The sequence below is a fragment of the Manis pentadactyla genome, chromosome 16 (assembly GCF_030020395.1).
Source record: "Manis pentadactyla isolate mManPen7 chromosome 16, mManPen7.hap1, whole genome shotgun sequence".
NCBI lineage: Eukaryota > Metazoa > Chordata > Mammalia > Pholidota > Manidae > Manis > Manis pentadactyla.
This window is the reverse complement of record NC_080034.1, coordinates 78,158,782-78,175,403: the sequence shown is the minus strand read 5'-3', so window position 1 is coordinate 78,175,403 and position 16,622 is coordinate 78,158,782. Positions and strand designations below refer to the sequence as shown.

The following is a 16,622-nucleotide window of genomic DNA, read 5'->3' as shown; positions in this document are numbered from 1 at the left end:
GACCCTCAACTTCCTTGTGAGTGAAGACAAACCTCCATCCCTACACCCTTCACAAAGAGGGCACCACATTTATCTCTTCTCTGCAATAAAATTGTATATGTTAAAATGTGTTTTGAGAATATTGTTTAGTAACATTCTGACCCAAAGAATTTTAACTTGTCCTTCCTAAGATCTATATCTTGAAATGTTAGTTTTTAAAAAAAATTTATTTCTTAAAGGCTTTCATTTTTCTTGCAGATTTTTACATAGTATCTGAAAGTTTTGAAGATTCAAAATAACTCAGATTATGTTGCAGTTTTAATCTTTTGCTGAATTTGATTAACATTTATATTTTAGATCTATGAAAACATTTATATCCATGGCACCATAATTCAAGAGATATTTTTTTAGTCTCCCCATGAGCATTCCCACTGTCTCCAAATCCCCCTTTCTCCCCCTCTGATGTTAGCTGAATGACAGTTTTCTGGATTTCTAGTAAACGTCCTGCTGGTTGCCAGATTATGTCAGTGTGAGGTCACCTGGTACCACCTTTTTCCAGCTGTAAACATTCCTGTAATAAATAGAAAGAATGGCCCCAATCACTGGACGGCCAGAATCAAGTACGGCATGTAAATCTGTATTTAGTTTGGGTTGTAAGAGGCCTAGTAAAAAATCCTATTTTTTGTAATTTCCTGCTTTTAGTGTGCTTATTAGCAGAAGTTTCACATGGTTGTGGACTCGCGGTAGGGGAGGAAATCCTTCATTCTGTTCCAGTGCATGAAGCTGAGCTGATGACATGATTCTCTCGATTCTATTCAGATGTTTGCTAACTGCCAAGGGCCAAAACGCACTTGTCCAGGAGCATTTTTCTGTCAGACTAATCTGACCTTCTAATTTTGGAATTTACTGAGTTTTGTTACACCTCACTAAAGAAGTTACTTTATAAATGATTTTTTTTATGAGGGTCTGGTATTTTCCATGTTTTATACTGAATTATTCCATTACAAAATACATTAATATTTTTACTAATAATAGGACAAACTGAAGGAAGGTGGTCATTTAGACAATCATAGACATTACATCCAGAAATTAATCTTTTCTATAGGCCGTTGCAGGTTCCTTTTATCTAGCACAGCTGATCAGGTCTGCCTCCTTCACTGCCAAGCTTTTGATTCTTATTTCTTTGATAGTACTGACCTCACTGGATTCTGGTTATTGCACTCTCTTGTCTTCCACAGGACTGGCTTTTAGAGGGTAAGATAGGGTCCACGGGTCTCAGAAGCCTGGTACATAGAGGCTTTAAATAAAGTTTTGTTGCAGTGAATAAATATTCCTTGCGTAGCACTGACCTTTCATGCTGGAGTTTATTTAGTTTCTTTCCTGATTACCTTTGAACTTGAGGGCAAAGAGCAGGTCTTAATTACATATCTTTCTCAATCCCCAGCATTTTATGAGCACTTAATGAATATTAAGTTGAAAGCCAAGAAATTCTTCCTTAATTAAGAATTTCTCACTCCACCGCCTGTCTCTTCTCTCTGCATACCCAAATGTGCATTCATCCTTGAGAAGTGAAGTCGGTTCTTTGTGACTCTCCAAAGCTGGAGGACGAGATAATAACCCCTTCATCACTGCCACACACCCCACATCGTAAACCCGGAGCAGAGACCTGCCCCGGCATGGGGCTGTCCTCGAACCCCCAGCCTTTCTCCTGGAGCCTTGGATCTTGAAGCCGTGACCCGTTCTGCTCTCGATGCAGGCCTGGCCCTGGCCCCTCACCCTGATGAAGGCTCTGCCCAGATGTGAACAGACCCCCTCTTCCCTGTTTCCCTGCAGAGTGGTTAAGACAGGCTGGTAGTTCAAGAAGAATTTTATTGAAAAACAGGAAAAAAAAAATTTATGAAAGTATACCCAATTTAGAAATAGCCACATTTCCAAAATATGCAAATTGGAACTGTGAACTGTAGAAGCACGAAGAGCTTTGCTGTATCCGTGTTATACTAAGACAGTCACCGTTGATCCTGTGTGTATTGACCTCGCTGAATCCCGGTGAGTGACCAGCGTCTCCTGGGTTCGTCCTCTGTAGTGATGCACCCCCTAGAGCCTCTGCTCCCTCCTTGAAGTATCCTGATGAGAATCCGCCTACGATACGGCCTCGACTGGAGGCTTGTCTCCGTTACTGTGACCACATGTGACAGAACATAGCTCTCTTCTCACAGAACAATCTGGCCCTCATGTTTTCATTCTTTTTTTTCTGAGATGGCATTATCAGTTTAGTTCATTTAACTGTGACTAGAGCCATGTATGTTATGGATGTAAATAGTGTACAGAATGTTAATGATCAGTTTTTCCCTTTGATTGCTTCTTACATTGTATATAGATCATTTTTTTCACTTTCTGAAAAAATCCATTCCAATGTAAATTTCGCCTTGAGTATAATACATCAAGTAGAGCAGGGCAATCCTCTGTTAACTTCTAAATACTTTAAATAGCCTAAAGTACCTGAATTTGTTCCTGCGTCATTTAAATACTGAACACGATGTCAGGAATCACCAGAGAGGGGTGAGCGGAGGATAAAAATCATCATTAGATCGTTTACATCATTTTAAAACTTCAGAGTAAAATATTTTCTGTCCACATCAGAAGAAATAGAGCAAAATGAAGCTGATTCCATTTCTTTCTCCTACTCAGTGTCTATGACTAACTCGTTCTTCCTGAAGGGGTGTCCGGGAAGACGGTCATGGAGCTGCCTTTCGGGGAGCGTGCTCATGGGCAGCCTCGTCCTCCAGTTCAGTGGGGCTGCCGGGCCATTTATAGGACCTCACAAACCTCGCTGTGTTTCTGGGAGTGGAAACTGAGCCTGGATCTTCTCGATGTTGCAGGGGTGAATAGCCTTTCCCAGTCACTCAGTGCCAACCCGCTGACCGCCAGCACCCTTGTCCACCTAGATCTCTCAGGTAACGTCCTTCGCGGAGACGACCTCTCGGTAGGTTTTCCTTCCCTTACCTCCATCTTCAAAGAAGTATGTTTAATAAGCCTAGAATAATTTCTAAGCATGGTCTTCTAACTTATTTCCCTGCATCTCCCTTTATCATGACATTTTAAGGTCATTTAGTTATGAGCTTATGAAGTGTTCTGGAGCAAAATTCCAGAGCCTTCCTTAATTAATAATAGTCTATCACATAGATTACCTCCCCACCCCCTGCCCCTTCCCACACACACTTAATGTTGCTGAAGTCTAAATTCTTTTTTGGGACCACTTTTTCTAAAGGATTTTTTTCCTTCACTTAAAAACATTATTGCACCTTTTACAATTGCCTGATAAGAGAGTAGAAATATAAACTGAGTTATTTCATTATTAAATAATATTGTGGGGAAGACTTTTATTTTCCCCGCAAAAAAATTGAAAGGGGATATTGGGGTAAACTCCAGACCTGCGTTCTATGAAAACACCAGAGAAAAGGGAGAGTCAGGAATCGACTGGAGCCACTCTTCAAAGATTGAGTGTGAAGGCAAAATGTTTCTCCTCAATGATAAGATTTTTCATGCAGCTGAATTGGTAACAGATGTTTGGCAGGTCGTATCGATACAGCGGATTAGGTGTCATCGCGTTTCCAAATGCAGTGAGTGGTCCGCTGTGGTCACCACCACGGCATCTGGAAGAAACGCCGCCTTACCAACGGGGCGCACAGCAAGTGAGCGTCTTCGAAGGACCTGCTTTGCATTCTACTGCTTCATGGGGGTGAAACACACCATGAAATTCATTCTCATTTTCCTTATGTTGTATTTACCTGTGAGGCAGGGAGTGTTGTTGCCATAGCCCTTTTTGTAGTTTTTCCCTCTCCCTTACACTTGAAATGATTTAAATAATACTCGTTTCCTGGTGTGCCCTGGCTTGTTCAGTGCGTGACGCGTGTTCGGTTGTCACCTGCACTGGGGACTCATGAACCTGCTCCCCGCCAAGTGCACACCGGGAGTCCGATGTGAAACCAGCGACACAGCACAGCGACACAGCACATCGACACAGCACGGGAGCAGAAGGAGGGTTGGAAGAAGAGCCTGCAGTGCAGATCATGAGACTGTGCTAGAACCGGGGCAGCGCAGTTGTCCAAGACAGCAAGGGGCCCAGGGTGTTTCCCGGGCCAGGACTGGGTCTTGGCCCAGCTCGCCCCTGGGAAAGGGGGAGGGGCTCCGGAGGGGCCGAGGGGCTGTGGGTCACGCAGCCGGTGCGGGGCGGGACTTAGTGGGAGCGGTGCCCCCGGGGAGAGCCGCCCACCAGGGCCCGCCTCTGGGGATGTGGTGCAGTAGGGGCCTGGCATCACCTGAGGGTGATTAGCGCTCCCCCTGCTGGCGGCGGGGAGTAAAACCACAGCACCGGGCGAAGAAAGACAAGCGGGTCTTCATGTAAATGAAAGCAACATTTTTCTGAATCTTTCCATCATACGACCTGTTCTGGGTGTCTGGTTATTCTAAAGTATTCACAGACTGATCTTTTCCTCTTCTTAATTCCTTGGTAGAGAGGAGTTTTCTCAAGCACTAGATAGCTAAGCCTCTGCACTTACAAGCCTTGGTCAAGCACTAGGACATCTCAGTGTAAGCTTGTTTGTTTTGCAAGTTACTTGGCGGCATCTCCTGAATTTAGCTGTTTGCCTGTGGACAGGAGCTTGGGCTCAGTTTGTTCTTGGTGGACTGTGGCAGTTGCTACTCACACAGGGCAATTAGAGAATAACAGAATTACTAAAAATGTTATTGCTTTGATAGCCTTGCACAGGGAGAAAGGTAGAGTTTAGGTACTGTGACCCCTGAAACCTGAAACGTCTTAGCAATATGTGAGATTTAAAAACAGAACTAATAGCACTATGAGGCCCTTTCTTGCTAGATTTTGAAAGTAACTAAGAAAGGAAAATCACAGTGTTGGAAAGAAGAGAGTATAGCCTGAGACCATCCTGTGGTTCAGATTTAAATTTGAACATACTCAAAGTGATCAGCATTTTGATAGGGTGACTGCCGTTCAGGTGGTATTTCGTTTTCAGCAGTTAAAATTAATTAGCACTGTTCCGAAATTGTAAAAATGGAGGTAATCAGGAAAACTAAGTCATGTGTAACCAAAATGGGGATTGTTAGCCAAGATTCCACTTGGCCTTTTTTTTTACCATTTAAACATTTTTATTTTAAATATTCCTAGGATTTTTGCTCTCAAGGAAGGTAATGAAATGACATAAAGTTCTGCTAATCTTCTTGGGAAGAGTAGAAAATAATTCTGGGAGGATTTGGACAACTTCATTTTAAGATATGAAGTTGCATAATGTGTATGTATGTTTCTAGATCCTAATATATTTGTTTGTTTTTTATTTCAAGTACATGTACAGTTTTATGGCCCAGCCAAATGCCATTGCTCATCTGGATTTGTCCAACACAGAATGTTCCCTGGACATGGTAATATTTTTTTTATAGTGCTCTGGGGCTCTCAGAATAGATGTATACATGGGATAGAAAGGGCTTTCTCTCTACTAAAATATTCTTAGGCCTAGAAATATTTGAAATAAGAGCACCTTATTTCTTTCTCAGGTCTGTGGAGCTCTCCTCCGTGGATGCCTTCAGTGTTTAGCTGTGCTCAATCTCTCCAGAACTGTCTTTTCTCACCGGTATGAACTTACGCCTGCTAACATTATCATCTAGGAGTGACTTGCTCTCCGAGAAAGGTGTAATGATAAAGGGTGAATGTTGGGCATGAAAGAAGATGGCCCTAAACCAGTATATGTGACTACTAGGCCTTGAAAGTTCAAGTTTTATCTGCATCTTTTTTCGCTGCCATTTGATGTTCCTATCAGTAACTACAGCCCACCTGTGTAAACTATATGAGAATATACTGTTTCTCATCTGTGGACTGGCACTCTCTCTTACTGTAGTGACAACTCTTATGGGCACTTAGTGATGAGCTTGGAAGTAAGTATAAACAACCTCTGGGGAGCAGAGAGACAGCATCCCAAAACTCATGCGTTTTAAATTGTAAAATGAGTCAGTAGCTCCCTTCTACATTCCTGACTTAGGACTGTGTAAAATAGGGCAGAAGATTAGAAACAGCAAGTATTCATAAACAGCAACAATTTAGGATGGAGGGAGAATAAAGAAAACTATGAAAAGTACATGGGTTATATAAGTGTGGAAATCTGGAATTAATGTATTAATCTAATGTATTCATATAGTTCAACATTTAGCATTCATAGTTACGACCACAAGTCACAGACAATATTTTAGTTACTATATACTCTATAATGACATGGAGACTTGCTTAACATTAGAAATGCCTCCATTTTTATTGACTTTTTTAAAGCTTTATATGTTCAAAGGGATAATCCTCATTTATTTGGAAGATTCAGTTATTCAGCTTTCTTTATTCTACAATTGTGTCTCACAAATGAATTATTCTGTATTTTAAAGTTCTATTGGTCCACTACTTTTACATGATATAAATCTTTACAATAGCAAAAATTTGCCACAAACACCTCAGTAGAATAAGATCAGAGTCTTTATAATGGTGGGAGAAGTTGAGAGTTTTCTGAGATATTTCTATTTTGAGGGCCTTCAAGGCATTAATTAAGAATACCCAGTCAACTCATGTATTTGAAGGCAGCTTATTAAGCCACGTATTGGTGGAGCTGTAAGTGACTCAGGGAAGAGTTCGAAGGTGACATCATAGACTTTATATGAAAATAAAGATTTGCACTTCTGAGCTCTTCTGAGTTCACAGTACTATGAATTCTGTGGCAGCTGGTCTTAAGCAGAGCTATTAAGCTTGTAAAGTGAAATTGCATTAACAAATTACCTTATCTTTCCAATGGAAGGTTGTGATTATTGTTTAATACTCAGTACCTTAACTAAATATAAGCATAGAAAGCCCTTAGTATCTCTTGAAATAGCTACATTTATACTGAGTTGTGGACTGTTAGCCAGACTATTCATCTTCTTACTCACAGTTAATTTCATAAAAGTGTCTCAGTCACTATAGGTTAGGTTGTTCCACAGTAACAAATGACTGTTCTACCCTGACCCCCATTTCCATGGCTTTCAGCAACAGCAGTTTTGCGACATTCCTTGTGGACTGGCCATGTCACCTTCACTCCGGGGGCAGAGCAGCCTCTGTAAAACATTGACAATTGCATTGCAGAGAAAAAAGAGTCCTGGCAGTGCACATACCGGCTAGCAAGGCTTCTCTCTAGAGGTCACCTGCATCACTCCTGCTTGACGGACGTCCCACTGACCCAAGGGACTACCGTGATGAACATCATACTTCTTCAGAAAAGGGCAGCAAATATTTGGAAACCTTGGAAAAATTGACATCTGACGGAGTAGTAGTAGGAGAACTATGTTCAAGGAGTAATCTAACATTTGCTCCTCAAAAAATGAATGGGAGTGTACAGGCTCATATTGTTCCACTATCTAGAACAAGAGTTGTTGGAAATGTCTCATGTATATTCTACCAGATTTCTCTTTACTCTTAACCCGAATTTTCATTCTCTTAAATAGAGATTCTGGTTGCATCGATATTTCTTCTCAGAAAGCCTGAAATTGTTCTGTTTTAAAACTTAAAAAAAATATTTCCTGGACCTCTGTACTTAAATACTGTTGAATATTACATGGTTAAACTAGACCACTAACTAGGATCACCTCTGCCCTGAGACTCTGTGAATCTTTCCACAGAATATGAATAACAATCATTAAGTGAGTGTTCGGTGTGCATCAGGCTAAGTGCTTTACTTATGTGGACTTACTCAGTCCTTCTATCTGTTCTTTCAGCTACGACAAAATAAGCTAAGTGTCCACATTCCAACTTTGACTCTGGAATCTTGTTTTTCTTACACCTTCACACTGTGTGTGTGGTGTTGACTTTAACTTCCTGTGGAGTTTTAGGATTTGACCCACTTACTTCCCACTGTAACAGCAGGGGGACACATTTGGAGGTTGTAGCCATTTCCTTTTGAAGTTTGGTCTATAACTTTTCTAATATTTAGCCTGAAATGGTTGGATTAGTGGTGTGGATATGAGGGTTGAGCAGGATTTCGCCCTGCTGGCTTCATGCCTCTCAGACTGTCTGTGTTGTTCTTCAGCTCCACTCAGGTCGCCGTCTTGTTGCATCTGAGATACGCTGCATCTAAAAATACTGCTGACCCTTGAACAACGTGGGAGTCAAGGGTGCTAACCCTCCATGCCTTTGAAAATCATGTACAACTTTTGAGTCCCCAAATACTTAGCTAATAATAACCTATTGTTGACCAGAAGCCTGCCTGATAACATAAGCAGTCAATGAATACATGTTTTGTATATGTATCATGTACTGTATTCTTAAAATAAAGTAAGCTAGAGAAAAGAAATGTTTTTACAAATTGCACAAACCTCAAAAAATTTTCCAATATTGAAAAAAATCCTTTTATACAGTGGACAGTCTCAATTGAAAACCATGTTGTTCAAGGGTCATCTGTAGTGTTGAATGCAGGTAATGATCCTTAATACTCGATGCCACTGTGTGGGAAAGCTCTTTGAATTGGTGAGAAATATACATTTTTGACCTGTTTTTTAAAAATCCAAACATGGAGTTTCGTGAAGATCTTTGGGCAAAACACAATGATTTCATTGGCTACCAAGAATAGGGATAAATTGTTTTGAGAACTTAATGAGGTATCTTAAATTATCTTACATCATTCCTTTAATTGTATTGAACGGATTTATTTAGCTTTCAGACACTTGGTTTTTCTTTACATTTAAATTTCTACTGAAAATATAACTGATTTATAGGATTACTTCACAGTGTCTGATTAACCAGTGGATGATTTTGCCAACTTCGAAGGTAAGTCCTGAGATCAAGTGTAACTGTTAGTATGACTCTAATGTTTTGTTTTTCAGGAAAGGAAAAGAGGTACCCCCATCTTTCAAACAGTTTTTTAGTAGTTCTCTGGCTCTGATGCAAATCAGCCTTTCAGGCACAAAACTGTCTTCTGAGCCCTTAAAGTAAGTGGTTAATTCATTTTCTCCAGAGCTTTCACAGTTCAGTTTGTTATTAGGAATGTGCTTGAGGGAAAAGGGAAAAAGATGTATAATACTAGAATAGACAAGGCAGATGAAAAGGCTTCTTTACTCTGAGGCACAAAAGGAAATCAAATTATTTTTGAGTATATGTGCATGATTAATATTGTTGCATCTTCTGTGAAAGAAAAAAATCTGCCCCCAGCTCCCATTGCCTGTATATTGACCCTGTTCAGTCCATTTTAGGTATATTCTTGAGAGTGTGCATTTTAATCAGTATTTGTTCTAAAACTTTGTACTGACAGTAATGATTGAACTCTGTATGCTTGTGTGCATGCAACAGAATCAATTTTTAGGTGCTTTGGTTTCGGAACAACCTAGGTTGGCCTAGGCTATTTGGTATTTTTACTTGGCAGCCAACTTATGGGTTAATACACAGTAATGCAGGTGTAATGATGAAGTTAAACTTACTAGCTAAATTAAGGTTTGAGAATAATTTGTTATCCGTGAAGTTCCCATTTACTGTTGTCAGAAATAATCAAAAGGGCTGTAAGAATCAAATTCTCTAGTTAAAGGCCTTTAGTTCCCAGTGTGATTTCATGGGTGTGTGTGCATGTGTGAAATCTCTGTTGCAAGCCTGCACAATGGTGTTGGATTTTATAGGACTGATTTGTGCAAGTAGAATCCACTCCTCCTTAGAGAAATACGTGATCTGCATGATCAGTCCAGTCTCCCCAACATGCAGATGAGAGAATGTCTTCTAGAGCCGTGACCAGCTGACAGCTGATCAGCTGTGACCAATTAGTAGTAGCCCAACAGACCGTCAGGATCCTCAAGCACAAGCCTTACACCGCTTCTCCAGTGCTGTTACACCCTTACGCATCCTACCTCTGTGGGTCCTTTAATGAACCCATCTAAATAGACTTTCATATCCTGGAATACTTGGGAGCCTCACTTCCTAACATACTCCTTAGGGAAAACCAGCTTTATTTTGCTACTCTAACATTGCCTAATAAAATTCTAAACATTATTACAGGTGTTCTTAAGCAGATGCAAGTGGGAATTTATGTGTGATGAACACAATTTAATTTCAGTGTGCAATTAGATGTAGTGTTGATTTGTGTGCATAGGAATAGCAATCCTGTCACGTTTTGCATTTATGATGGGCCTGCACTGTATTGAAAAGAATTTTGCAGCAGCATCTATCACTGCTCTTGGGAGGCAGAGATGCAGTTGGCATTTTAAAAAGTGAAATGGTGCTTAGTGCTTGACCTGTGATTCAGAAAAGGCCTTTTCTTTTCCTGGGCTCTGTCCAGTATGCTTATGTATTTTAGGCAATGTGTGGAATTTGTATCTAATATGTGTATGTTTCTTCCCCTCAGAGCACTGTTATTGGGCCTGGCTTGTAATTATAACTTAAAGGGAGTTTCTCTTGATCTCAGCAACTGTGAGGTAAGAACACTTTTAACCATGCACAGGAAAAAGAGAGAATAGCCTCAAAATTGCTTTGTCTTTTTTCTGTAAAAAGTATGATACTGTGATTCCAGAAAGTATAAATGAAGCAGAAAAACATATATTATTGAAGTTTCTGATGTTCTGTATTTTGCTAGTTTTATCTACAAACACCCACAGAACACCATTTAGAAATCATTCAAGTATGTTTTTAATGACTTTTTTTTTTCTATTCTTGGTGCCAGTTGCTTAAGTACTTTATGATGAAGTCTTGAGATATACAGCCATAACTAGCTTTAGTGTCATGAAAAGTGTAACATACTGCATTCCTTGCAGGAGACAAATGTGTATAACTAAACTTGGATTTAGTAAGTGTGATAGAGAATGGCTATCTTGTCACTAATTTATTTTTTAATATCTTGATTTAAAACAGGAAAATCAAGATGTTTCTCAAAGGTAGAGCCATTCCAAATACTTCCTATCAAAGAATATAGAGGAGAATTGAGATTACAAGCCTATATATTTTAGAGGGTTTCTGAACTTTTACAATCATGAAACTTTTAGTTTGAGTGGAGATTAGTAAGAATATATGCAGATACAAACCACCCAGCCTCTTCAGGGCCTGGCTTTACCCAACATGTCAGGATTAGTCTCTTCTTGGAAGTGGGGGAGGCAGAAGTCTCTTCATTCCTGTTCCTGGGCTTTCGTGCCCGCTGTTCTCTCTTCCCAGCACACTCTTGCCATGTCCTCCTCTTCCCTAAGGCCTCACTCTCTTTGAGGATCTAGCTCAAGTCATCTCCTCTCTGCCTGCCTCAGATTTCTAGGGTTCAGTCCACGTTGTACCCCTACTGGTGGTGCAACCCTGCATGAACTCATTGCCATGGCTAAGGCTCACTTTCTGCATCTGCAAAATGGAGACAACACTAGTGCCTCTCCCAGTGTGTTGTTAAGAGGTTTGAAGGAGCTCTTCTTTGAAAAGTACTTCTTAGAGTATCGGAGACACATAAAGTTTATTTGTTCTTGTTTATCTGTTAGTTTGTCAGATTTCTTTCCTGACTGCTTTAGCCCTTTGTGTTTTCTAATTGTCCAGTACTTAATGATGGTAACATGCATTTGGACACGGAATCATTTAGTGCCTTGCAAAATTGTTAAATTGGTTCCTGTATACATTCCTGGCTCAGTTGTAACTTTCTGGAAGGCAGTATTTGTGTCTTACTTTGTTTTCTGTTTCCCTTAGCTCCTAACAAAATGCCAGGCACCAAGCCAACACTAAATATTAAAGAAGATTAATGCTTTACCTCTGTGAAAATTCTGGAAGCTGACAGGTCTGAAATCATACTGTATAAATTGTTAGCACAGGATTTTTTAAAATTAATTTTGAGCTGGGGTGAACACCATCTATGTGTTATTTACTAGTTTTTTTATTTAGAAAAAAGAAAAACCAAAGAAAAAAAAAACAACCCCCCCTACCTTGTACTGTAAAATTTTCATTTGTGAATCAATGCTCTTTTATTTATAAAGACAGACCATAAAATAGAAACCAACACTGGTAGTATGAATTAGTTGTTTGCCAGCATTTTATTAAGGGGAATGCCCACAATAAAAACTTATTTATTGGGGAGGAGTGAGGGGAGGAGAGAGTGTTATTCTATACTGAAAACCCCATTGGTGTAAACTTGATCGCTCTATTTTGATCAAACTTCTAAATCTGCAGTGGCCCACATGTTTTACTATCCTGATTAGATACCATATTGCTACCAGTATAACATCTTTCATGAATTCTATGGTCAAAACTGGAATGGACATAGTTACCATCTGGTCTCATACTTAGAGATGAGGGAACTGAGGTCTAAAGAAGCTGAAATAATCCAGCTCACTAATGTCAGAGTCATATGAAAATACACTCTCGTGATTGTTGCTAAAGGTAATATTAATAATTGTTAGAATACTAGTATGGTTAGACGTTTTCTTTTTAAATAAGTAAATTGATAGGTACCATATGCCCAAGGAACACTGTGTTACATTGCTACATAGCTTGTTCTTTAAGCTCCTGTGTGATCCTATTGGGAATATCTTTCAAAGACAGTTATATTCGGTGAACCATATAAAATTGACATTTTTATAGGTCAAAATGGAGGATATTGGCAGTTTTATATCATTCCATTGAATGACTAGTATAGAATGACTAGTAATGACTAGTATAGAATGACTTTTTCATTTATAATTTTTTCTCATTAAAACAGGAATCCAGATTAAATGATTGCTCAGTGATGGTAGGGTACGCCATTATTACGAAAATGATTCCAGCTTTATTTTGTCCATTCGTTTATAGACTATGTGATAAAAACCTACTGCTGAGATGAGCCCCTAAAAGCCCCTTAGTACCTTCCCCCACCCTCTTCCCTCAAGTCACAGCACTGGTGACCATGTTTATAAAGTCACGTGTTATTTTGATGCTCATGAAGATTTGTGAGACACAAAATTATTTTTCTAAAGTAAGTTGAATTATCACATTTTCCTTCTTTGGGCTTGATGTCCAAATTTAATGAGGTTTCACTTTGCTTATGTCCATTATATAGTAAACCTCTCCCCTATAAAGGTGTTTGGGGTTAAGATATTATTGAAGCATGCTTGGCACCTTGAATATTGACTGCTGCGCTTTAATTGGTGTTTCAGAGTTTATGTAATACTCTCAGAAGAAAGCTTTCACTAACTTGAAGTTTTAATGTTATGCATATATGTATTTTTTATTTTTTTCTGTTCATTCATTGTATTTAGCCACAATAGACACAGTCCTCTCTACTCTTAGCTTACAAATCAAAATCATGCAAGAATTCAGCACATAAACTTCTCCTATAAGATAAAATCCCCACCTGTGGTAGTGGGGGCAGAAGTCCTCCCTGATGTCACGATTATCTTGGGAGTCATTTCCACAGGGACGCTCAAGGTAGGGGGCTGACAGGCTTGGAAGGAGTCACACGTCTGAGGTTATATTACCAGGCAGTTTCTGAACAAGTTCAGTGCCCCCTAAAAATGCCTCTAATACAACAGTCTAATCCCAGCCATGGAAGCAAAGAACAAATGTGAAACACCTAAAGTCTTTCTTATATTTATGAATAAATAGTTCATTTTATTATGTTAGCTACTGCCCACTGATGAATTTTATTTATTATTGAAGTATAGTTGACATACAATACTGTATTATTTCCAACTGTACAACATAGTGATTCAGCAATTACGTGCATTATAAAATGCTCACAAGTACAATTACTGTCACCATACAATATAATTACAATTTTATTGACTGTATTCCCTATGTTGTACTTTTCGTCCCTGTGACTTCTTTACTTTATAATTGGAAGTTTGTACATCTGTATCCCTTTTACCTGTTTTACCCATCCTCTCTACCCTCGTCCCTCAGGCAACCACCAGTTTGTTCTTTTTATTTATGAGTTTTTCCAGATTCCACAATAAGTGACATCATGGTATTTGTCTTTTCCTGACTTATTTCACTTAGCATAATACCCTCTAGGTCCATCTGTTCTCACAAATGTTAAGATTCCATTCTTTTTTTCTATGGCTGAGTAGTATTCCATTTGTATACCCCACTGATTAATTTAAAACTCGGATGTGTATGGGTGTCATAGAAAGTAAGTAACCACCATTTAAGATGGTGGTTAAGTTTATTGGAGGAAGAAAATAAGCTTGAAATAGGAATTAAAAGTACCTAGATAGGGAGCTTAGAATAACTTTGCTTATGCAAAATTATCTTTGTTTTTAATAGTTATTGGTACCTTTACTGTTCAATGCTCACCTTTTCCTTGGGAGTTTTCCTTGTAGTTCTTGGGATATTTCTGTATTCCCCTGAAAGAGGCATTTCACATTCATCAGTTTGAATGAGAGAGGAGATTTTTGCACATTATGATAGTAAAAAAAAAAATACCATGCAGGTTATTTATAAATTATGGAGTTGCCTTCCCTACAGTACAAACACCAGTGCTATTTGGAAGCTTAAATCCAAAATTTGGAGCTGTAATCTTTTGATCTACAAGGGCTAAGCTGATTAAGTATACTTGACCCTTGAACAACACGGGAGAACAAGCCGGGTAATAAACCCTTTCACCCCAAAGAAGTGTTCTACTGTCATTTCTATGGTCGTACTGAATCCATAGTGAGATTCCCAGTGGCAAGACAAGCTAAAAAAAGAAAACATTTTTTTCAAATTTTTGCAATTCTCCAAAAAATTTTCCCGTTGTTATCAATTACCCCTTCATCTTGGTCTTTTAGTACCGAAAAGGATTTATCTTTTTTATAAGAAAATGACTCAAATTAGTCATGGGAGGGAAGAGAGTGTCGTAGCAAAGGGTGAAAAAGCCTGGCTCAACCACTTCTCTTGCAGAGTGACTTACCTTCTGTCAGCCTGTTTCTCACCTGCAAAATGGGAATTATAATAGTTTTGGGGATCGTGTTTGGCACAGTTTTGAGCTGCACATGCGAGCCATTACCTGGGGAGGAAGGGGCTTAATATGGAGGAGCCTTACTCTTAAGTGTCAGATTGTATGGCATGGGTCAGTATTGCCTGCCTAAAAATTTTTGTTTAGAAGCTTTATAAATACTCTGACTTTACTAAACATTTTTTGGAGTTATCTTCAAAGTTAGTTTAAATCTTCAAAGAAGAATTAGTCTCATTAATTTAGTCACCTGTGATTTTTGACACAAAACAATACTATCCTCTATGGCCAGACTTGCCTCTGAATGGCCTGTGGCTGATTCTAATTCAGTCTCAAAGTGTGAGGACTCATCATCCGTGCAGATGTTCAAAGAAATATGTTCATTGCCATCAAGATTAGTCCCGAAGAAGAGTTTCAAAACTGTTTTATATGGTAGTGGTGATACTGGCATTTGTATGTATTCTCTCCATATATCCTTCTACCTGAAAGGAGGCAATGAATCTATGCGTCGTACCCTGCGTTTAAAAATCTTATATTTCATAATCACATTTCAAGAGAGGAATAGATAAGTGCTAAAACTGAATTCATCAAGCTAATCTCCTTCCACGTGAGAGAGAAAAATTCTGATACTTCAGAAAAGATGCAAAGGCTAATTATAGGTGACGCTTCATTGCAGGTCTGGGTGTGGGACTTAGTTTTTTATGGGAAAACATTCCTGCATGTTATTCTACAATTCATTGCAAGGTGCACCAGATACTAAAATTTGTAATGTGCAGGAAGTTGTAGCAAGTGAATAGAAATCTCTGAGGCACTGCATGCAATTTGGTAGCCATTTCCCCAGCTCTGAGGTGAGAGGAGTGCCTGCCGTGTGTGGTCGGCACTGTTGCTGTGCCCTCACCCATCACTTCCTGTCAGGCTGAGTATGGGATTCGGAATATGGAAGAAGTTTCACAACGGGAGGCACGTATGAGGTAGTATAATACATACAACTATTACACCTTGGCAATGATTATATTTACATATTTTTCTTAGGGTCTAAGTTGCCTTTTGGCTTCAGATTCTGCTAGCAGGAAGATATTTTGAATTGGATCTTGTCAAATCATTTTTTGTCTTTGGACAAACCCACACTGCTCACATTTTTGTTTTTTGGCCAGCATTTTTTTTTTCTAATTATGGTATCATCAATATACACTCTTATGAAGTCTACATTTTTTTCACTTTTTCTTTTAATAAGATATTATTGATATACACTCTTATGAAGGTTTCACATGAAAAACAATGTGGTTACTACATTCACCCATATTATCAAGTCCCCACCCATACCCATAGCAGTCACAGTCCATCAGTGCAGTAAGATGCCACAGATCCACTATGTGCCTTCTCTGTGCTACACTGTTCTCCCCGTGATCCCCCACACCGTGTGTACTAAACATAACACCCCTCAATCCCCTTCTCCCTCCCTCCCACTCCACCCTCTCCCACCCCTTCCCATTTGGTAACCACTAGTCCCTTCTTGGGTTCTGTGAGTCTGCTGCTGTTTTGTTCCTTCAGTTTTGCTTTGTTGTTATACTCCATAAATGAGGGAAATCATTTGGTAGTGGTTTTTCTCTGCCTGGCTTATTTCACTGAGCATTTTACCCTCTAGGTCTGTCCATGTTGTTGCAAATGGTAGGATTTGTTTTCTTCTTATGGCTGAATAATATTCCATTGTGTATATGTACC

The 16,622-nt window shown here is 39.2% G+C and overlaps 1 protein-coding gene across 9 annotated transcripts in view; it reads left to right on the top strand.

Moving 5' to 3' along the window:
* Window positions 1–16,622, top strand: part of CARMIL1 (capping protein regulator and myosin 1 linker 1) — a 356,120-nt gene that overhangs the window by 239,389 nt on the left and 100,109 nt on the right. For all 9 annotated transcript variants that reach the window (XM_057493799.1, XM_057493802.1, XM_057493798.1 and 6 more), the window contains 5 exons: window positions 2,859–2,962; window positions 5,335–5,412; window positions 5,545–5,621; window positions 8,878–8,982; window positions 10,380–10,449. In XM_057493799.1, the coding sequence (XP_057349782.1) occupies window positions 2,859–2,962; window positions 5,335–5,412; window positions 5,545–5,621; window positions 8,878–8,982; window positions 10,380–10,449 (434 nt within the window). The remainder of the gene's footprint in view (window positions 1–2,858; window positions 2,963–5,334; window positions 5,413–5,544; window positions 5,622–8,877; window positions 8,983–10,379; window positions 10,450–16,622) is intronic.